Raw genomic sequence first — 23,034 nt, 5'->3', positions numbered from 1 at the left:
AGTTATCCCTTCTAACATTTCTTCTCTGTTACCAACTCTCCCAACAGGGCCGGGCCCCTCTTTGGCGCAAGGCCTCACCCACCACATGCCTGGACTACTGCCAATGCAACAAGGGCCAGAATCCCAAGGCATTCCCAAGCCTGACTGATTACTCTTCCCTCAATGGGAAGGGCCTCCCATGTCCCTTTAGGAAACTCCAGTGGCTCCTTTTTGCCAGAAACCCTGCCCGATGGCTCTTAAGGGGAAGGACTTCACGCTGATGTGACCTTACTATATCCCAAGTATCTCTTACATGTACAGAGTGCTTTCCATGTTGCCTTCCCCATCAGACTCAGAACTCCTTGAGAGCAGGGATTGTGTATGTTAGTTGGTTTGGGGTTTTTTGTTTTGTGTTGGTTTTTGTTTTGTTTTGTTTTTAGCCCTTTTTTGTGTCCCCAGCACTTACTGCTACATGGTAGCTGTTAAATGAGTCTTTACTTATAGATTTCCAATTCACTTTGAGTTAGAGCCATACTTTGCAATTTTATATAAATCTGTAAGCCATTAGATAAATCTTATTGATGGTTTCATCTTTGAATTTTTCTATTCTACTGAATTTCTGGATATCTTCCTCTCTTACTGTAGCTACTTGTTATGGTATTAAGTTTGCTGGAATGAAGTAGTCTGTTTTCCCTTCCATATTCCTTATTTTTTAATTTAAATTCTTTTGATTAGATATGCAAGATTAGATATGCAAGGCACATATCCTTTTCAGATAGATGACATTGCTGACAAGGAAGCTGCCATTCCTACATTTTAAACTACTGTTCAGAAATAAAAACTCATTCACAGTTGCTCTCTAATTGATCAGCAGTTACTTTTCTAAAGTCTATGCTTTTGATCAATCAGTGATGAAAATACCATATTCCTAAATTCTTCAGTTTATTTGCCAAGACTTCATAATCCTTAGCAATAATCCTTTCTAATATTGTTTGTACCTATCTGAATCACCAGTAAGAAGTAAGAAAAGATATATCTTTCTTGGGAATTTCTACTATCTCTGTATCCAGTTACTAAATAGTAAACATTGGGGGAAAATTCTAAAGAATTTGTCTCTACTATCATCATGATAGACATGAACAAATATTAGTGAGCATTGAATTGTAGGCTAAACACAAAGACTCTGATTTTATCCACAAGTTTTGCTTTCATTTTATAATAAGTAAAAAATATATAGTATTACCTTTGTTATAAGATAACCCGCCCAAGATGCTGACCATTCTGCAAAGTTGTTGCCTAATTTACTTAAGTAAATTGGCTTCTTTACTGTTGACCAGTCTGTGGCCTTCTGAGAACTCTTATACCTATAAATTTGAAATGTAATTTAGAACAAGTCAAATTAAACATATTTAAAATTTAAGATGAGATACTTTAAGACTGGTAAAAATGGTACCATAAGGAAATAATACTAGTCAGTTTTCTCTAGAGTTTCAACAAAAATTATATTTAGATTCTGAATACTGTGTAAAATCTTCCTACACCTATCTTTTAAAACAACCTTTGAAAAAAGTAAATTTAATAATTCAACTTTAGCACCAGATCTAATAATGCTCTGTGAACTTGATTTAACTTAAATGTACATTTCTGAAAAGTTGGAATCAGGATTGTCAAAAAATGGATTTTTCTAGGGAAAGAAAAATCTGGTATATGTGATTAAATAGTGGTTGAAAAATTAGTCCTACAACAGACTATTACTTCCCCATTTATCTAGAATCCAAGCAACAATAGAACTCTATGATTTGTCCTTCACTATTCAAATGATAAGATATATATTATAATTAGTATATGTCATACTGTCAATACCATCTGATTAGCTCAATAAAAACTACGAGTTAAATTAACATTTCCCTCCAACTATTTACTGAGGAGGTCAGAATTTTTCTCGTCTCGTGATACTCCCAGCTTACATAATAAGCAGACACAAATAAGTAGAGATATCAATGATGAGAGTCAGAGAATTGTCACACATTAACTATCAAGTCTGGTTAACTAGTTGAGACTGGAAAGAAGGTAAATTAAACTAAAGCAGGAATACTGGGCTTATAAAAAACTAGGAGAATAAAAAAATCTTATCTTAAATTTTCTTCTCTATAATACCAATTTCAAAATCCTCTCCTAGAGAGGCTATAGAAAGCATTACCTTATCTTTCAGAAAAGAAATAATAAGAGTGAAAAATTGAAATTATCATTCTAGGAAATGATATCCACTATGATGTAAGGATGAACTTATATTTTTATTTTGATTGAGATCTATTAAAGTATGGAGAGAAGATAGCAGCTAGGTGGCTCAGTAGAACATTGGGTGTGTAAAATCAAGAAGATTCATTTTCATGATTTCAAATCCAGCATCAGACACTTAGTAGTTGTTTTGATTCTGGGAAAATCACTTAAACTGCTTGCCTTAGTCTCCTCATTTGTAAAATGAGTTGAAGAAGGGACTTCTGGCCAAGATGGTGGAGAGGACACACATATCTATCTAAGTTCCTTCCTGCCCTCAGAGAACTTTATTTCATTACAAGGCCTCGGAATTAGTGCTTGACTGAAAAAAACCCACAAATAATCACCAACAGAAGATATCCTCGAAACTCACCAGAAAAGGTCTTTTTTTGCTTGTGGGCAGGGACAGTTAGATTGGGCACAAACTGCAGGCAGCTCATACTGAGTAGACCTGACGGGGATGGGGTGTGATCTCAGCCGTTTCTGAACGAGAACTTTACCACAGTGTGGCTACTTTGCCCTGGCAGCAAGCCAGTAGAGATCAGCAGAGAAGCTATAAACACAGCAGATAAAGACTATAATCCCCCAAAGCTAGGATCTCTCAGGACCTGGCCATACCCACACAGAGTGACTCAGCACGCTCTCAGAGTCGCAGAGTGCAGATGCAGTACAGCCATTGCTGCTAGTGCCTTGCTGCTGCCTCCCACAGTCTGTAGAGGAAGCTCAGTAATACCATCCAGCCCCACCCCCCAAGCAGACTGCATCTGGTTCTTTTGTTAGTTTGTTTTCTTTGATTCTTCTTTGACAAAAGGACCAAAAAATTAAAGCATGCTCTAACTACTGACAGCTTCTATATGGATAGAGAGCAGACTTTAAACCCTGATGAGACTAAAAACAGACTGTCTCCAGATGAATCCCCCAAGGGGGATACGATCTGGTCCTCAAAACACAAGACTCTCATAGAAGAAATTTAAAAGGCTCTCACAAGAGAGCTAGAAGAAAAATGGGAAAAGGAAAACGAAGCTTGGCAAGAGAGCCTGGATAAGTCATCCCACTTGTTTAAAGATAGAGTAGATAAAGAAATCAAATCCTTGAAAAGCAGAAGTGAATTGGAAAAGGTAAACAACACCAAGGAAAACAGAATTAGTGAACTGGAAAAAGAAAACAGCTCTCTAAAAAAAAAAAAATTTTTTTCGAAATGGAAAAAAATTCCACAGCACAAAACAACTCACTTAAAAACTCAATTGTACAATTAGAAAAAGATATAAAAAAAGTGAGTGAAGAAAATAATTCATTAAAAATTAGAATTGAACAAATGGAATTGAATGACTTGAGGAGACACCGAGAATCACTCAAGCAAAACCAAAAAAAATGAAACAATGGAAAAAAAATGTCAAATACCTTCTTGGGAAAACAACAGACCCGGAAAATAGATCTACGAGAGAGAATTTGAGAATTATTGGACTCCCTGAAAAAATGATTAAAAAAAAAAAGAGCCTAGACACTATTTTCCAGGAAATTATCAAAGAAAACTGCCCAGATGTTATAGAAACAGAGGGTAAAATAAACATTGAAAGAATTCATCGATCACCTACTGAAAGGGACCCAAAAATCAAAACTCCAAGAAATATTGTAGCTAAATTCCAGAACCATCAGACCAAGGAAAAAATACTACAAGCTGCTAGAAAAAAATCAATTCAAATATATAGGAGTCACAATAAGGATTACTCAGGATCTAGCAGTGTTCACATTAAAGGATTTAAGGGACTGGAATCTGATATTCAAAAAGACTAAGGAACTTGGTATGTAGCCAAGAATAACTTAGCCAGCCAAAATGAGCATTTTTTTCCCAGGGAAGAAGATGGACAATTCAATGAAATAGATGAATTTCATCTATTTCTGATTAAAAAACCAGAACTAAACAAAAAGTTTGATATCCAAATATAGGACTCAAGAGAAACCTAAAAAGATAAAAAGAAATCTTGGAACTATATTTCTGTTATAAAGATATATAAAGAACACATGTATAATTTGTTCTAGAAATTAGAGGTGGAAAGGAAATTGTACCAGAAAAAGGGTAAAGTGGGGGTATTACATCTCACAAAGAGACAAAGGAAACCTATTATATCTGAAAGAAAAAATGGAGGGAGATAAACATAGTGTGTATCTTGCTCTCATCAGAATTGGCTTAAAGAGAAAAATATTAGATATATTTGATTTATGGTGAAACGTCTCCCACTGCACTGAAAAGTCGGAGGGGAAAAGTGAAAAGGGAAGGAGTAAGCTAAGCAAAAGGAATACAGAAATTGTGAGGAAAAGGGTTAAGATAGGGGAAGGGATACTAAAAAGGGAGGGCTGTGAGAAGCAAGTGGTGCTCACAAGTTTAATACTGGGTAGGGGGGTGAGAAGGAAGGAAAGGAGAAAAGTATAAGCTGGGGTTAAAAAGATGGCAGGAAATACAGAATAAGTAATTTTAACCTAAATGTGAATGGGGTAAACTCCCCCATAAAGCGGAGGCGGACAGCAGACTGGATTAAAAGCCAGAATCCTACAATATGTTGTTTACAGGAAACACACCTGAAGCAGGGCGATACATACAGAGTAAAGGTAAAAGGTTGGAGCAGAATCTACTATGCTTCAGATGAAGTCAAAAAAGCAGAGGTAGCCATCCTTATCTCAGATCAAGCAAAAGCAAAAATTGATCTAACTGAAAGAGATAAAGAAGGAAACTATATCTTGCTAAAGGGTAGCATAGATAATGAAGCAATATCAATATTAAACATATATGCACCAAGTGATGTAGCATTTAAATTCTAAAAAGAGAAATTAAGAGAGATGCAAGAAGAAATAGACAGCAAAACTATAATAGTGCGAGATCTCAACCTTGCACTCTCAGAATTAGATAAATCAAACCACAAAATAGATAAGAAAGAAGTCAAAGAGATAAATAAAATACTAAAAAATTAGATATGATAGATCTTTGGAAAAAACTAAAGGAGACAGAAAAGAGTACACTTTCTTCTCAGCAGTTCATGGAACCTATACAAAAATTGACCATATATTAGGACATAAAAACCTCAAATTCAAATACAATAATTCAGAAATAGTAAATGCATCCTTTTCATATCACCATGCAATGAAAATTACATTCAATAAAAAGCCAGGGGAAAAGAGACCAAAAAATAATTGAAAACTAAATAATCTCATACTAAAGAATAATTGGGTGAAACAGCAAATCATAGACATAATTAATAACTTCACCCAAGAAAATGACAATAATGAGATTTCATACCAAAATGTGTGGGATGCAGCCAAAGTGGTAATAAGGGGAAATTTCATATCTCTAGAGCCTACTTGCATAAAATAGAGAAAGGGAAGGTCAATGAATTGGGCTTGCAACTAAAAATGCTAGAAAAGGAACAAATTAAAAACCCTCAGTCAAACACTAAACTTGAAATTCTAAAAATAAAAGGAGAGATTAATAAAATTGAAAGCAAAAAAACTATTGAGTTAATTAATAAAACTAAGAGTTGGTTCTATAAAAAAACAACAAAATAGATAAACCCTTAGTAAATCTGATTTTAAAAAGGAAAGAGGAAAATCAAATTGTTAGTCTTAAAAATGAAAAGGGAGAACTTGCCACTAATGAAGAGGAAATTAGAGCAATAATTAGGAGTTACTTTGCTCAACTTTATGCCAATAAATTCGATAACTTAAATGAAAAGGAAGAATACCTTCAAAAATATAGCTTGCCCAGATTAACAGAGGAAGAAGTAAATTGGTTAAACAGTCCCATCTTAGATAAAGAAATAGAACAAGGTATTAATCAACTCCCTAAGAAAAAATTCCCAGGACCAGATGGATTTACATGTGAATTCTACCAAATATTTAAAGAACGATTAACTCCAATGCTATATAAACTATCTGAAAAAAATTAGGGATTGAAGGAGTCCTACAAAATTCCCTTTATGACACAGACATATTACTGATACCTAAACAGATAGGTTGAAAACAGAGAAAGAAAATTATAGACCAATTTCCCTAATGAATATTGATGCTAAAATCTTAAATAAATATTAGCAAAAAGATTACAGAAGATCATCCCAGAATAATACACTATGACCTAGTAGGATTTATACCAAGAATGCAGGGCTAGTTCAATATTAGAAAAACTATTAGCATAATTGACTAAATCAATAACCAAATTAACAAAAACATATGATCATATCAATAGATGCAGAAAAAGCATTTGATCAAATCCAACATCCATACCTAATAAAAACACTTGAGAGTATAGGAATAAATGGACTTTTCCTTAAAATAGTCAGGAGCATATATTTTAAACTCTCAGTAAGCATCATATGTAATGGGGATAAACTGGAACCATTCCCAATAAGATCAGGAACGAAACAAGGTTGCCCACTATCACCATTATTATTCAATATTGTATTAGAAATGCTAGCCTTGGCAATAAGAGTTGAGAAAGAGAATAAAGAAATTAGAGTGGGTAATGAGGAAATCAAATGATCATTCTTTGCAGATGATATGATGGTATACTTACAGAACCCCAGAGATTCTACTAAAAAGCTATTAGAAATAATTCACTACTTTAGCAAAGTTGCAGGACACAAAATAAACCTACATAAATCCTCAGCATTTTTATACATAACCAACAAAATCTAACAGCAAGAGATACAAAGAGAAATTCCATTCAAAATAACTGTCGATAGCATAAAATATTTGGGAATCAATCTACCAAAGGAAAGTCAGGAATTATATGAGCAAAATTACAAAACACTTTCCACACAAATAAACTCAGGTTTAAATAATTGGAAAAATATTAAGTGCTCTTGGATAGGCTGAGCAAATATAATGAAGATGACAATACTCCCTAAACTAATCTATTTATTTAGTGCTATACCAATCAGATTCCCAAGAAACTATTTTAATATGAGCTAGAAAAAATAACAAAAAAATTCATGTGGAAGAACAAAAGGTCAAGAATTTCAAAGGAATTAATGAAAAAAAAAAAATCAAATGAAAGTGGCCTAACTGTACCTGATCTAAAACTATATTATGAAGCAGCGGTCACCAAAACCGTTTGGTACTGGCTACGAAATAGATTAGTTGATCAATGGAATAGGTTAGGTTCACAGGACAAAATATTCAATAACTACAGCAATCTAGTATTTGACAAGCCCAAAGAGCTCAACTTTTGGGATAAGAATTCACTATTTGACAAAAACTGCTGGAAAAACTGGAAATTAGTATGGCAGAAATTAAGCATGGACCCACACTTACACCATATACCAAGATAAGATCAAAATGGGTCCATGACCTAGGCATAAAGAACGAGACTATAAATAAATTAGAGGAACATAGGATAGTTTATCTCTCAGACTTGTGGAGGAGGAAGGAATTTGTGACCAAAGAAGAACTAGAGATCATTATTGATCACAAAATAGAAAATTTTGATTATATCAAATTAAAAAGCCTTTGTATAAACAAAACTAATGTAGACAAGATTAGAAGGGAAGCAACAAACTGAGAAAACATCTTCACAGTTAAAGGTTCTGGTAAAGGCATTTCCAAAATATATAGAGAATTGACTCTAATTTATAAGAAATCAAGCCATTCTCCAAGTGACAAATGGTCAAAGGATATGAACAGACAATTTTCAGATGATGAAATTAAAACTATTTCTGCTCATATGAAAGAGTGTTCCAAATCACTATTGATCAGAGAAATGCAAATTAAGACAACTCTGAGATACCACTATACAACTGTCAGATTGGTTATGATGACAGGAAAAAATAATGATGAATGTTGGAGGGGATGCGGGAAAACTGGTACACTGATGCATTATTGGTGGAGTTGTGAACGAATCCAACCATTCTGGAGAGCAATCTGGAATTATGCCCCAAAACTTATCAAACTGTGCATACCCTTTGATCCAACAGTGCTACTGCTGAGCTTATATCCTAAAGAATTACTAAAGAAGGGAAAGGAACCTGTATGTGCCAAAAAGTTTGTGGCAGCCCTTTCTGTAGTGACTAGAAATTGGAAAATGAATGGATGCCCATCAATTGGAGAATGGTTGGGTAAATTGTGGTATATAAATGTTATGGAATATTATTTTTCTGTAAGAAATGACCAGCAGGAAGATTTCAGAAAGGCCTGGAGAGACTTACATGAACTGATGCTGAGTGAAATGAGCAGGACCAGATCATTATATACTTCAACAACAATACTGTATAAAGATGTATTCTGATGGAAGTGGATATCTTTGACAAAGAGAAGATCTAATTCAGTTCCAATTGATCAATGATGGACAGAATCAGCTACACCCAGCGAAGGAACACTGGGAAATGAATGTGGACTACTCGCATATTTGTTTTTCTTTCCAGGTTATTTTTACCTTCTGAATCCAATTCTTCTTGTGCAACAAGAGAACTGTACAGTTCTGCACACATATATTGTATCTAGGATATACTATAACATATTTAACATGTATAAGACTGTCTGCCATCTAGGGGAGGGGATGGAAAGAGGGAAAGGAAAAGTCGGAACAGAAGTGAGTGCAAGGGATAATGTTAAAAAAAAATTACCCATGCATATTTCTATCAATAAAAAATTATAACAAAAAATTAAATTAAAAAAAAAGACTTGAAGAAGGAAATGACAAATCAATCCAGAATCTTGATCAAGAAAACCCCTAAATGGGGCCACAGAAAGTAAGACATGATTGAAAACAACTGAAATGGAGAAGACAGAGCAAAGGTCAGAATAAACTACTTTTTTTTTTCTTGAGAATTAACTTATTTGATGAAGAAACATTTTAAAGAATTTAACCAGTAATCTGGAGAAAGACTGTTTAGAGTAGTAGTTTTAGAGAAGCTTAAAAAAAAACACAAATGAGAAGTTAATTAATAAAACCTTTATTTTGTGAAGAAAATTAAAAAAACTTGTTACTAAAAGATTTTATTCACTATTCTGAATGAAAAAAATAATATTGGAATGTGTTCTCAAAAGCTGTTATAGCCAGAGTCTGAGATGACTGCAGTTGTGATCACTCATTGCTAATAATCGTATGCTTTTGGTTTACTGTTGATTTCACTTTAGATAAATTAAATATTTAATAACCTAAAAATGAATCTCAAGAGGACTAAAGGACTTACTATATAGCTATATAAAAATTTACCATATAAAAAAAAATGGAACTATTGTGAGTTTCCTCTGGTTAATTATATAAATATTATTTGGCTAACAAATGAGGACTCTGAATTTAGTTAACTGAAAGTAATGATAAAATCTTATTAATGAAGAAATACTTTAAATATACTCCCTGAATAAGATTAAATATGATAATGAGTCAAGTAACCTGTACCACTCCTGTATCTTTTGGCTACCAAACCAGTCTCCTATTCTAATTTTGCCCCAAATTTCTGTCATAACATGACGGCATTTGTAAAGGCAACCTCTATCGGGAAGGAAGAAGTAGCCAATGTACTTCTGACATAGCCTTTCTCTTTGATAAAAGAACTAAAGAAGCTTCTCTCACAAATTACACCATCATTTGTGACTGCTAGGAGCTTCGTTCAAAAATAGAAAGCAGCAAAAGAGGAGGAAAAGAAAAGTAAGCTGAGAATTTCTTTAAACGTTATTAAATTTCATTAAGCACCCATGTATTCTACATAATAAAGGTAGAGGACAGCATGGTATTGCAATGTATGTATTTAATTCAATACAACATTTACTAAACAAAAAATCTGATTTGATTTGATACAAAGCATTGGTACTGATACAAAGTACAGAGACAAGAACAAAATAGTCCTTTCCAAACAGGAGCTCATAATCTAGAGGAGGAATACAAAATGAACACAGAAAAGAGTATTATGAAGAAATTTGAGAAGGCTGAAAGCACAAACACTTAGGAGGAATCAAAAGGGGCTGCTTTAGCAGCCCAAGGTTTTAAGATGTTATTTAATGAAACACAATTCTCAGTTCCACAAGAACAAATCCCCAAATGATAATGCTAATCCTTCTGAAAAGAAAAGGTACTAGGTAACCTCTTAAAATGGTAACACATCAGCTATACAAAATATTGAAAAATGGAGCAGCTGGATGTATAGTAGATAGCTAGCCTTGGAGTCACAAGGATCTGAGTTCAAATGCAACTTCAGAAATGATACTTAGAAGCTGAGTGACCCTAGACAAATAACAACCCTAACTGTCTCACCAACAGAAAGAAAAAAGAAAAAAAGAAAAATTTAGAACTTATGTGCTTTGGAAAGCACATAAATCCCTGCAAATAATCATTTTTCAATTGTTTAGTCTTCTAAGTACTCTTTCATAACAATAGTAAAATTCTTTTGAAAGCTGGATTTCATATCAGAAGATCTGAATTCAGATCTATCAACTACCATTCTGAACAATTTCAGGCAATTATCTAACCTTTTTGGTCTCAGTTTTCTAATGATGACGATGATGATTATCTATAAAATGAGAGAATTCCACAATTTCCAAGGTTTCTATCTAACTTTAAATCCTATGGCCCTAAAATAAAGTCAAATATCTTTTTAGGACAAGAATAGATTAAAAGTGCATAAAACTTTGATCATAAGGATAATGGAGGAAAAAAAATTCTGAGAATTACAAGATAAATTTAATATTAAAAAGTTTTTATTTTGTCACTGAATCTCTACATAATTTATAACCAGCATAAGCTTTAATACATGCAAAATGTAAGACAAATTCTTTCACAGCATTGGAAGTATTCTTATTAAATGTAAAAGATTGTCCTTGCAGATTTATTCAATTTTCCTTTACACTAAAGCTTCTCAGAATCTAGTCTAATGACTATTTTGATATTAATATTATGAATAAAGAAAATACTGCAGAGATGATCAATATTTTCAAGACATTTGTTTTTTAAAACTTTCACAAAAGTAAAAGGTTAATTTTTCTTAAATTCAAGTCAAAATATTCACAAAAGTAGCTTTTAATTTAGCTAACTGTTGTACCTTGTCTTCTCTCTGTCTGGGTAAACGTATCTTCCATTAGCTTACTTTTCAACTCTGGAGATGACTCAAAGATCTATATATTGAGATTGTACATGTATAAACTATATCAGGTTGCTTGATGTCTTGGGGAGGGAGCAAGAACAAATTTGGAATTCAAAATCTTACAAAAATGAATGTTGAAAACTATCTTTATCTGTAACTGGAAAAATAAAATATTATTGAGAAAAAAATAATCTATATATTGGGCCCTACTCTCTTTTCAGAGCCCTAGTTTCACATCATTAATTGCTAATTTGGATCTTTCAAAATGTCCAAAACAAAAACTATCTTTCCCTCTAAACCCATTCCTCTACTAAACTTCCCTTTTTTTTCAGTAAGAATGACATCAACCTTCTGGTCTCCTAGGTTTGCAAGTTTAGCATTTTCCTCAACTCCTCACTCTTCCTTTCTTCACTATATATATATCAGTTGCCAAATCTTATTATTTCTACTTCCACAATATCTCTCAATATGAGAGATTCCATTTCTTTTCACATAGCCATCACCCTAATTCAGGCTGTAATCATCTCTTGGTTGGACTATTGCCTACGTCAACTAATTAGTCTACCTACCACTTTCTTTTTCCAACTCATCCACCAGTGTCCAAAATAATTTCCCTAAAGCCTAATTCTGTCCCTATCACTTAGCTCCTCAAATGAAGGCCAATGGATGCCTATTGACTTGACTAGATCAAATATGAACTACTTTGATATTTGAAGTTTTTCACATCCTGAGCGCAACTTATCTTTTTAATTTTATACATTAACGTGTATCTCACAAATATGGTTCTTTCTTGCTGTTTCTCAAACACTTCATCTTTTGGCCTTGGGCCTGGAGTACATTCTCTGCTGCCTTTTAGAATCCTTTGTTTCGCTTTGACACCTCCACGATCTACATGAAAACCTTTTTTGATTCCCCCAGATAATGGTGATATCTTCTCATTAATTAGCTTGTATTTAGTTACATTTTATGTGTGAAAGAATATATGTATATTTAACACACACACACACACACACACACACACACACACACACACATTTATATGCATGTTTTCTTCCCTTAAAGAATGTAAGTTCCTTGAGGGAAAAAGACTTTCATTCTTGTCTTTGTCTACTCAGTGCCTTGCACAGCAACATTAATAAATGTTTGCTGATTATTATCTAAATACCTTGTATTTAGATGAGGTTCCAAAATTTCCCGAACATGTTCAGGGAATCTCCTCCAGAGTCGGTGGCCTGGACCATCAGTCTCCATTTCTCTGCATTCATAAATGGAAAGCAACTCCTACCAATACACAAGAAAACAGCTGAATCTCCTTTAGTCTTTACTGCTCCAGGAAATGGATAATGTACAACAACAATGGATTTCAAAAATTGACTTTTTAAAAAAAATACTGCAAAACTTGGAAGCATCAAAGTGTAGCATAACCTCATTTCTTGATAAGAATAAGAAAGTGGTAAAAAGCCTATAATTATCACTATTTTACTTTTATTTTATTTATTACATCTCACAACTAAAGATTTTCATAAATGTGAAAGAATGTAATCCCAATGTATCCCCTCAATTGAAGGTGCAGTGAAATGTGAAACCGCAAATTAATTGTTCTGAGAAGTGTAACCAAAATTCAATGATAAAGTTACTGATTCTGAAAAATCCAATGGCTTTTCATTTGTAAAACAGAAACATAACACCGTACTTCAAACCTTTGGATCTGTCTTTGTGACCTAAATCCCCCAGTTAAAAGCCATATGACCATGGGCAGGTCATTGGCTTTCTGAGTCTCAACTTCTTTATAGGCTTATAACTAACTTTTGATGAAGTTGTAATGAGGAAGATCCTTTTTAAAATGATAAAGCACAATATAAATATTAGTTATAAGAGAGATTATTTCACTAGTGATACTCTTCAAAAAATCATTTTATCTGCATTATCTTCTTGATATTTTCCCAACTTTTAAAAAGATACATTGTATTAGGGAATGTTAGTTTTGCTAAATAATATTTTACAATGATTATGAATTATGTAAATATACAATGTTTCACAGTTGCATTCCATAAACATTTAACTATATATATAGATCTTTCTCAATTATCAAAATAAAGCAAGAATAAAAGATGTAAGGATAATTTCAAAAGTTTGTACATAGGTTTATATTTGCAAAAGATATTCTAAGAACCAAAATAAAGCAAGAATAAAAGATGTAAGGATATTTTCAAAAGTTTATACATAGGTTTATATTTGCAAAAGATATTCTAAGAACTAAGAATTTCACTTAAATATATCAAAAAACACACTAGAAATGATTACTTCTTAAGTCACAAAACTGTCCAATTTGCTCGATCCAACTCAAACCATTCTAATGAAATATTTCATCCTGCGAAAATATTTAGTAATAATCAAATAATATTTCACTCAAACATTATTGTAAATGCGTTTAAAGTGTTTCTTCAAACCAATACAATTTAAAGTAAATATGCTAACATTAGTCATCAGTGGCTGCTCTGCTTTCAAAGAGAGCTTCTTTACTAGATTTATATCCCAAAGAGATTGAAGTAACTGAAGTTACTTCCAATTCTAAATCCCACATATGATATGCCATCCTAAAGATCATTAAATGATTCACTAATATGGTCTAATGGTTGAAAGAAAGAATTAGTATTAAATCTAAATTATTGGGAATCAGAATTAGTGCCCAATAGGAAGTATCATATAGAAATAATACACAACAAAACACTAGTTTATTCAAGAGCTACAAAAATAATTTTAAAAAAATTCCTTCTTCCAACTCTTGAGTACAGACATAGTTTTCTTAAGGAAATTCAAAATTGTGAATTTAGCAATGAATAAGTATATTCTTACTTGAATGGCATAGGCAGCTGAATCTTGAGCACGGACATTATCAGCATATGCAAGGAATGCTCTGGTTAGTTCCATCAATAATCCATATGCAAAATTTGAATCCTCCACTCCAGTCTCATTAACAAAGAAAAAGAAATGTTTACAAGTCAACTGACAGGAAAATTCATTAAGTTTTAATTGTATTGCCCTAAAAGTTTGACTTCAAACTAAACTTAATTTTTAAAAAATGAGATCCTAAATTAATTTGGAAGGAATGAATTATTAGGTTTGCAGCATTTAAATCAAAGTCAAGAGTCTTTTGAACAACTTCTACGGTGTACGGGAATAACATCAACCATATAAACATTCCAATATTTAATCTCACTCTCTTAGGTTATATAAATTGTTTAAAAAGCAATCTTAATATAATTAGTAATAAATGTCAAGAAAAATATCCATGATAAATATACAAAAAGGCTTTATTAAGAGTATGCTATTCAAGGGGCAACTTGGTGGTCCAGTGGATAGAGTATCAGGTCCAAGTTCAAATTTGGCCTCAAAGATTTAATAGCTAGGTGACCCTGGGAAAGGTTATTTAACCCTGTTTGCTTCAGTTTCCTCATCTTTAAAATAAGAAAACCATTCCAGTATCTTTACTAAGAAAACTCCAAATGGGGTCACAAAGAATAGGATATGACTAAATGACTCAACAAATGATATTCAATATAAACTGCTTGCATTTTTGTTTTACTTCCTGGGTTATTTATATCTTCTGAATCCAATTCTCCCTGTGCAAAAAGAGAACTGTTCGGTTTTACACACATATATTGTATCTAGGATATACTGTAACCTATTTAACATGTAAAGGACTGCTTGGCATCTGGGGGAGGGGGTGGAGGGAGGGAGGGGAAAAAATCGGAACAGAAGTGAGTGCAAGGGATAATGTTGTAAAAAAAATTACCCTGGCATGGGTTCTGTCAATAAAAACTTATTAAAAAACAAAACAAAACTACAAAACAAAACAAAAAAACAAATGATATTCAAAGAAAGTTCACAACATTATGATTATTGTCAGAAGATCATTGAAACAGTATTATTGGAAAAGTGTGGGATGAATGGATGCCTATATGATATAGATTAAATGTCAAGGTTAAGTGTAAATTGGACATTTCTGTGTAATATTTAACATGGAAGATCCAACCGAATTGGGAACTATTCTAGAAAATTCCTAATCATTGCAACTTACCACAAATGTAACATCCTTTCCTTGAGTTTCACCCGTTGAGAAATCCAGACGACCTGGGTCTATTGCACCTAATTCCCCTAAACACTCTCCACAAAGTAATCGAGCTTGGGAATTTGCATCTTGGCAGCCTTTCAAAAGCACTGTCACCAATTTTGAGATAATAGGTTCTACCGTTTCACTATCTGTAGCATATTTTATTAATTTAACCTAAGTAGAAAAAAAAATTTTAAATCGTAAGAATTTGTCATATAAACCATAAGTTCAAAAGACTTATAAATTACCTTTCTCATTATAAAAGATTCTGAATATATGAATGGATATATCAATCAATAAGCATGTGTGTATTAAGAGCCTATTATGTTTGTGGTACTAAGCTGGGGATACTAATACAAAGAATAAAACAATTCCTACTGTCAAGCACTGAATTCAAACAGACTCAGACACTTATTGTGTGATCCTGGACAAGTCAAATAGCAGCTACCTGGTAAGAATATTGTGAGGAGTAAATAAAACAATAGTTGTAAAGTGATTAGTATAGTGCCTGGCACACACTGGATATTATATACTTTCCTCATGTTATAGCAGGAATAATACTGAGAGCGCTGAAATGTATTTCAATCCATTACTTTCTACTACAAACTTCATTTATAAAATAAGTTGGTAGAACTATACGACCTCTATGGTCAATCAAACAACAAGCATTTATTAAGCACCTGTGTACCAGACATTGTGCTGCTAGACACACGAGATATAAAAATAAAAAGGAAACAGTCCCCACCTTCAAGAAACTTGCCTTATCCAGGGAAACACCATGTATATTCATATAAATAAATACAAAAAGTTGATAGGGAGGCCCCTGAGAGAATTTGGAAAGGCCTCATGCAATAAGCAGTTCTTGAGTTAAGTTCTGAAGGAACTCAAGGATTCTACAGAATGTAGTCTAGGCTAGAAAATCAGTACAAAGGCCTAGAGCAAAAAACTGAAGCATTACATATGAAAAACAGTCTGGCTATAAAGCATAGTTCATAAAAAACAGGACTGGACAAGTATGCTGGCGCTATATTGTGAAGGACTTTAAATGTCTAACAGAGGAGCTGATGTTTGATGCCACAGAGAGCCAGTGGAGCTCTTCAAGCAAGGAGGATATGTTTGGAGGTCTGCTTTGGGAAAATCAATTTGGCAGCTGTATAAAGGATACTCTGAATCCCAAGACATCATGAAAAATCCAGGAGTCTGGAGTAAATCTGGCAGGCTTGCTAAGTCTTTTTGTATCTCTTTACAATAAGGAATACTATAGTTAGCCTTGAAAATAAAATTGCTCAGCTTGGCAAGTACTCAATATAAGTCACATCTGCTGAACTTTCATAATCACTTTATCCTGGGTCATTTTTTTTATGCTATTAGTAGCCAAAATATCAGATGTGAAGACAATCAAAAACAAGTAGTCCAAAGTTCCCTGATAAAATTAAATATTAACCACCATTCATCAAGGTAGACATTGTCTTAATGAAAACTTTGAAAAGAGTGATCATTAAGACTGAATCTTAATGAAGGCACTGAAGCCTGAAAAGCAAAAGATAAGTGATGATTAACATGACAGAATGTATTGGAGTTGTCTATTGCCACAGAAGTACTAATGCTAATTATGAGGGATTCAGAAAATGGTTATGTTAGTTAAGAAAAAAAAAGACTGTAATTCACAATCTAAATCATCAACTCTCCCACACACTCTAGGCAAATGAAAAGAGAACCCAGAATTGTGAGCTCCTTAAGAACAGGGATTATTTTTTGCCTTTTTTTCTTTTTCTTTTTTTCTTTTTTTGGTATCCTCATAGCTTAATCAAGTTCTTTTTTATGCCTCTGCACACAATCATCAGAAGGTCTTGGAAAATTAAGAAGGTGAAAGGCACACAGACCTCACTATCTCAAAAAGTACACAGGAGCAATAGGAAGAGTTGTGTTGACTTCTGGAAACTTTTAAATGAACTATTATGTCTTTCATACAATTCAGGAAGCTGATTTCATAAAGTTCTAACTCAAACTCAAAATGAATAAAGGAAGAAGAGGCCAAAATCACCAAGATGTTACATCTAACCTCTCTGTATGTGTGTGCGCAAGCCTGCCCATGTGCAGGTTTACACATGCTTGCAATTACAGACATGAGCTTTAGAGTATTTGAGTCTCCATACTGATTGTCAAAAGTAGGAGAATGTTCTATCAACAGTGAGATGCAAGAATGAATCAAAGAAAGGAGGCTAATTAGGAGCAAATGGAAGACAGATTAATGGAAAGAGTGAACAAATAAAATAGAAAGGAAGATACTTTCACAATAAATTTCAAAATGATAATCTGTTATTAACAGAAATACAAATCTGGTATAATTGGAGGATTCAAATCTTTTGAAAAAATTTTCAGTTTTCATTATAATTAACTAATGTACCTGATTTTTATACAGAGTTTCCTTTAAGCTGGTAAGAGCATGGATACGGACATCTACATTCTCATGCTGAATTGCTTTCATGGATAATTGTAGAGTTGTTTGTAGGTCAGTGCTCTCAGAGGTCTCCTAAATAAACAATATAAATATGTGGCTAAAAACATCATTTCAAGGATAGTTTTCAGGATCTTAATGCCTACATAGGATCAATTCCCTGAACTTGAAACAAGAGTCCAAATAAAAACATCTTACCAAAAAAAACTAGAATGTTGGAATGTAACAAACACTGAGTTAGACATTTTAGAATTGTGGGAAAAAATTTTTTTGAGAAAGACATTTTATTAGTTGAAATACCAGTGGTTTTCACCGAGAACATTCAAGCTCTCTCTTAATCAACTTTCCTGCTGCTACAACATCATTAATTACAATCCAGAGTGAGAGTTAAGTCAGTCAACTGCATCAGGAATGCATTAAGTGCTTACTATGTGCCAAGAACTGGGAGAGTAAAGGGAAACCTCCCTCTAAATCAGAGATTCTTCATCTTTTGGGGGGCAAGGAGGCCATGGGCAATCAATCTGGTGAACCTACAAATCCTATTTCCCAGGATAATCTTTTTAAATTCATGAAGCAAAACATACTAGATGACAAAAGAAACCAATTACACTGAAATACAGCTATCAAACTCTTCTATAAACTCTTTTAAAAACAAATTCATAGAACCAAGATTAAGAAGCATTGCTCTAGGTTGTAGCTATTTACTACTGTTTCTGAAGAGGACCAATGACATCATGGGTGACATCCTGATTCAAAAAGGCTGAATTGGACTGAACTGAGCCAGGGTTCTTTCCCTGAATCAGGAAAGTCTTGATGGCAAGACAAGTCGGACAATGGGTGATGGCATATTTATGATTTCTAAAGAACAAAGCCAAGTAAGGATATTAAATAAAAACCAAGATAATTATAAAATCAAAGTCCTAGATTTAAAAAAAGAAACATTCTTATTATAGCCTTTTTCAAAAGTGTAATTTCAAATATACAACTTTTTAAAAAAAGAAAGAAAAGGGAATACCTTGGCTTTGACATAAAATTAGATGGGAAGAATCTGACCTTTAGAACATCAAATATGGAGTAAATCGTTAAGCTTGGGGGCAGTTAGGTGACACAGTGGATAGAGCACCAGCCCTGAAGTCAGGAGGACCTGAGTTCAAATGTGACCATAGATACTTAACGCTTCCCAGCTGTGTGACCCTGGGCAAGTCACTTAACCCCAATTGCATCAGCAAAAAAAAAAAAAAAAAAAAAAAAAAGTATATATATACGTACATATGTGTATGTTCAATGGTATAAGTGAATGCTATTGCATACCCTTGAAGGCCTAATAGTACTGTGATCATTGCAGTACATTTTCTATTTCTTAACTTCCTTTGTCTTAAATGAAAACTACCATTCATATCACCTATTCTTGGTAGTTCTGAACTATGGATTAGTATGTTTCTTACTAGAAGGTGGGTGGCACAGTGGATAAGGTATTAAGGTATAAGTGGAAGAGTGCTGACCTAGAGTCAGCAGGTATGAATTAGAATTTTGTCTCAAACAACTGAAAGTCACTTGGCTTGTCTTCTCAGTTTCCTCAATTGAAAATTTCACCTGCCTCCCAGGGTTATTGTGAAGAGTAAATGAGGCAATATTGGTAAAGTGTCTCAAACACTGTAAATGCTTAATAAATTCTTATTATTCCTTTTTCTTCTCTTCCCTAAAGAATTAGACCCAATTAGTCCAACTCCTACTTGAAGCACAATATTAAGTTTTTCACATTAAAATGATTTAAGGAGTTTGTGGCAACAGTTCACATCAGTATTTTAGGTGTTCAATGAACTAGCAGATTCTACATAAGTGTCCTTTTATGTGGTGATTTTTTTTTTTTCTTCTTTAAGAAGGTTCTCTCTGGGAAAAGAGGTGCAGGTTTCTCTGAGGTTTTCTTGGAGGCAGCTTTAGTATCAGTTCAGATCAATAATTACCCCAAATGCAGCTAGCTGGTAACAATACAAACGTTTATTTTCTCCTTTCAAAATAGCCTGGTTAGTTGAGGTCTATCTCTCTGCTTGGTTCCAAGAGCTCTTGCAGATTGTCCTTTGCTTTCTTCAGCCTCCAGCCAGCACAAAGATGGAATGACTCTCTTGTTTCCTTCACTTGGGGCTCGGCTAGCTTTCTAGTGAGTCTTTCAGACCAGCTTGGTCTCAGTGGGGGAGGTGCAGGAGCCCAGACACCACAGCGGTGTGAGATGAAGATGAATCTGGTTGTGCCTCTGAGAGAGCCTTCTCAGTCTTCTGCTAAACTCTCGACTTGTAGCTTCTTCCTCTGAAAACTCTCCTTCTGCCACCAGCCAGCCAAGTGGAAAATATTCTGGAATAGATCTCTCTTGCCTCGGAGAGAGGGCTTCTGGCATAATTCCGCTGAAATCTGTCTGAGAGCCTCTGTCTGTTTCTTTTACACAAGAGAGAGAGGAATTGTGGGATATGAGAGAGAGGGATTATGGGTTTTTTTCCAGAGTGCTCTCTGGCCCTAAGAGCTTCAAGGGGGGTGTGTATTCACAAAGTTACAAAGTTTACTTTGTGAATCTGCATACTTGTGAACTCCAGAGGAGTAAAGGTGTAAACACAAGCATTGTACTAATTAGTTCTACTTAGTACCTTGTTTCAGGTTCTGGCCCAAAACATCTTCTTGTAAGATCAGATCAATAATCTATCAACTCTAATGAGTTAGCAGTTTGTAAAGATTCCAACACTTTTATTTCTCATACAAAATGAATCTGAGGTCATTGGTAATTTTGGCTGTTCTCCAGCTTCTAGTTATTTATCTATTTATCTAGTTTATCTAGATAAAATGCATGGACTTCTTCTCTAGAGAGCTGTCTGAATCGGAAGCAAGACTACTGGTTGCCTATTACTTCATCCAGCAAAACCCCGAGGTTCTCATTAGTTGTTGCTATTCAATTGTTTCAGTTGTATCCTACTCTCTGTGACTCTGCGATTTTCTTGGCAGAAATAATGAAGTGTTTTGACATTTCCTTCTCTAGTTCATGATTTGAGTCAATAACTGAGAAATTCAAAGAGAAATTGGAGACTGCATTAGATCTTGTGACTATTATTCCATATTACTGATTCATTTTGGAGTTTACAATCCATTAAAACCCCTATATCCTTTTGTGAAAAAATTATTATATAAAAAGTATTCCAAATACAATAGAAAGAACATTGGTTTTTAAGTTAGAAGAATTGGATTTATCTCCTTCAAACCCAAATCTAACAATTTTTCCACATGGAGAAGATGAAACATATGAACTTATAAAGAAAATACCACATGTAGTTATAAATTTACTTCTAATAATAGAATTAAAATATCAACTAAAAATTTTAAATAGCTTTGCACTTTCCTATAAGGCTAAATACCTTTCTGTATTCCTGGAGAACTGTTTTTATTTTTTCCAGTTCTGGATGATCAGGCAGAAAATATATTTCATGTAGAAAATCTTGCACAGCATCCCTAAAAATTTATTAGAAGAAAATGAATGATTCATAAACATTTAAAACATAACACCTTGGGCTCTCAGATAAATTGTGGATTCTTTATTATTTACTCAAATTTAAATAATGATTTGTTTCACTAAGTCAGACTGGCATTAAACCTAGTAAGCCTAAATTAGTAAGGTTTTCTTATGTTTATTTTGGCTGAACATTTGTCAGTCATTCAAATGTGTTATTTTTTTTTTTCCTTCACATTTTGGCTGCTTAGCTGAACATGCAATTTAAATGAATAAATTATAAATGTATCTACTTAAAATTTTGGTTAAAAATTGTATTTTATAAGTGAAATACAAGCAACGAGAAAGTATTTTCTGGTATAAATGAAAATTTGTTTGTTTGTTTGTTTTAAGTTGATCATATTTACTCTTACTCCTTATAATATCCTTATTTAGGTCTCTGAAAATCACCAAAAACCCAAGGATATAAACACAATTATAAATACAAAATTTTGATCAAGTAATAATTACTTTAAAAGTCCTAATTTAATGCACAGATAATCATCATTTGTGATAAACATGACAAGGCATCAATCATTGAATGTTGGTCCTCATATTCAATTCTTTATTAGATCTAAAAGAAATGTTCTTATTCATTCATTAATTCAAATATTTAAAAGCCAATGTATACAGCATATGGATAGACAATGTACCTAATATTTAAACATCACAAGATAAGATGGTCCCTGTCCATAAATGTAACAACAAAAAGATGAAACTCCCTAAAATTTATATTCTTAGGCAATATTTACTAAGTATCACAGAAGTGATACAAATTAAGTGTCTTGGGAATAGTGACTCAGAAGAGATCATCTCTAAATAATATACTCAAACAAGGTTGCACAAAGATAGTCTGTCCAGGAGCTGCCACTAAGGATAGAGAACTCTAAAAGGCAAAGATGGGTAGGTAGGGGAGAAGTCATTCCAAGCAGATAAGATTGCCATGAATGAAGGGATGGAGGCAAAAAAGTCCACCACTGTTTTCAATAGACTACATTGGCTAGGAAGCAGGATTAGTATTAAGAATAGTGGAGTAAGGTTAAAAAGGTAAACTGGCAGCAGATGTGTGGAAGGTTCAATTCCAGGTCACTTTAAAGCCTCTGAATTTAGTTTAGTGTTTTTTTTTTTTAATTTGATCTTTTTTTTTTTTATCCAACAAGTACTTCCAAAGAAACCTTGAAAGGAAGTACATTCCCCTAGAAGAATAAATAATTTCCAATTATAATTGGAAAAAAGGGACACTTGAGAAGGGACAGGACAAACAGAAATGGGCTTAATGCAAATGACTATGTGAAGGACTTCAGGGTACAGACAGCAATTAAAAGGCTATTATAAATGTCTAGGTGTTAGAGAGTAATGCTCTATGCAGGTATTCCTGACTTAGGTCAGTAGACATTTCCACACACATCCAATCTTGTTTTTACCCCTTTTCAATAGGTTGACAAAGGTAAACCAACTTATTCTGAGTTCTATTAGGAAAAAAAAGTTTTATTAGCAAAGTCCTACTGACAAAAATTTTACTACAATTTTTAAAAATTGAATTATCAGTGGTTCAGCACACTGACAATTAAAATCAAAGCAGTACTTTTTACCAGTAACCTGTCAACAAATATTT

At 33.5% G+C, this 23,034-nt stretch overlaps 1 protein-coding gene across 1 annotated transcript in view; it reads right to left on the bottom strand.

The window, feature by feature from the left end:
- Positions 1-23,034, bottom strand: part of ATR (ATR serine/threonine kinase) — a 107,210-nt gene that overhangs the window by 50,173 nt on the left and 34,003 nt on the right. The window contains exons 20-25 of the mRNA XM_051983343.1: positions 21,289-21,382; positions 17,843-17,968; positions 15,403-15,609; positions 14,178-14,291; positions 12,487-12,602; positions 1,223-1,343 (exon numbers count right to left, since the gene is read on the bottom strand). Coding sequence (XP_051839303.1) covers positions 1,223-1,343; positions 12,487-12,602; positions 14,178-14,291; positions 15,403-15,609; positions 17,843-17,968; positions 21,289-21,382 — 778 coding nt within the window. The remainder of the gene's footprint in view (positions 1-1,222; positions 1,344-12,486; positions 12,603-14,177; positions 14,292-15,402; positions 15,610-17,842; positions 17,969-21,288; positions 21,383-23,034) is intronic.

Source organism: Antechinus flavipes, chromosome 3 (genome assembly GCF_016432865.1).
Source record: "Antechinus flavipes isolate AdamAnt ecotype Samford, QLD, Australia chromosome 3, AdamAnt_v2, whole genome shotgun sequence".
NCBI classification, from domain to species: domain Eukaryota; kingdom Metazoa; phylum Chordata; class Mammalia; order Dasyuromorphia; family Dasyuridae; genus Antechinus; species Antechinus flavipes.
The sequence above is the reverse complement of the archived record's forward strand: the minus strand, read 5'-3'. Positions and strand labels throughout refer to the sequence as shown.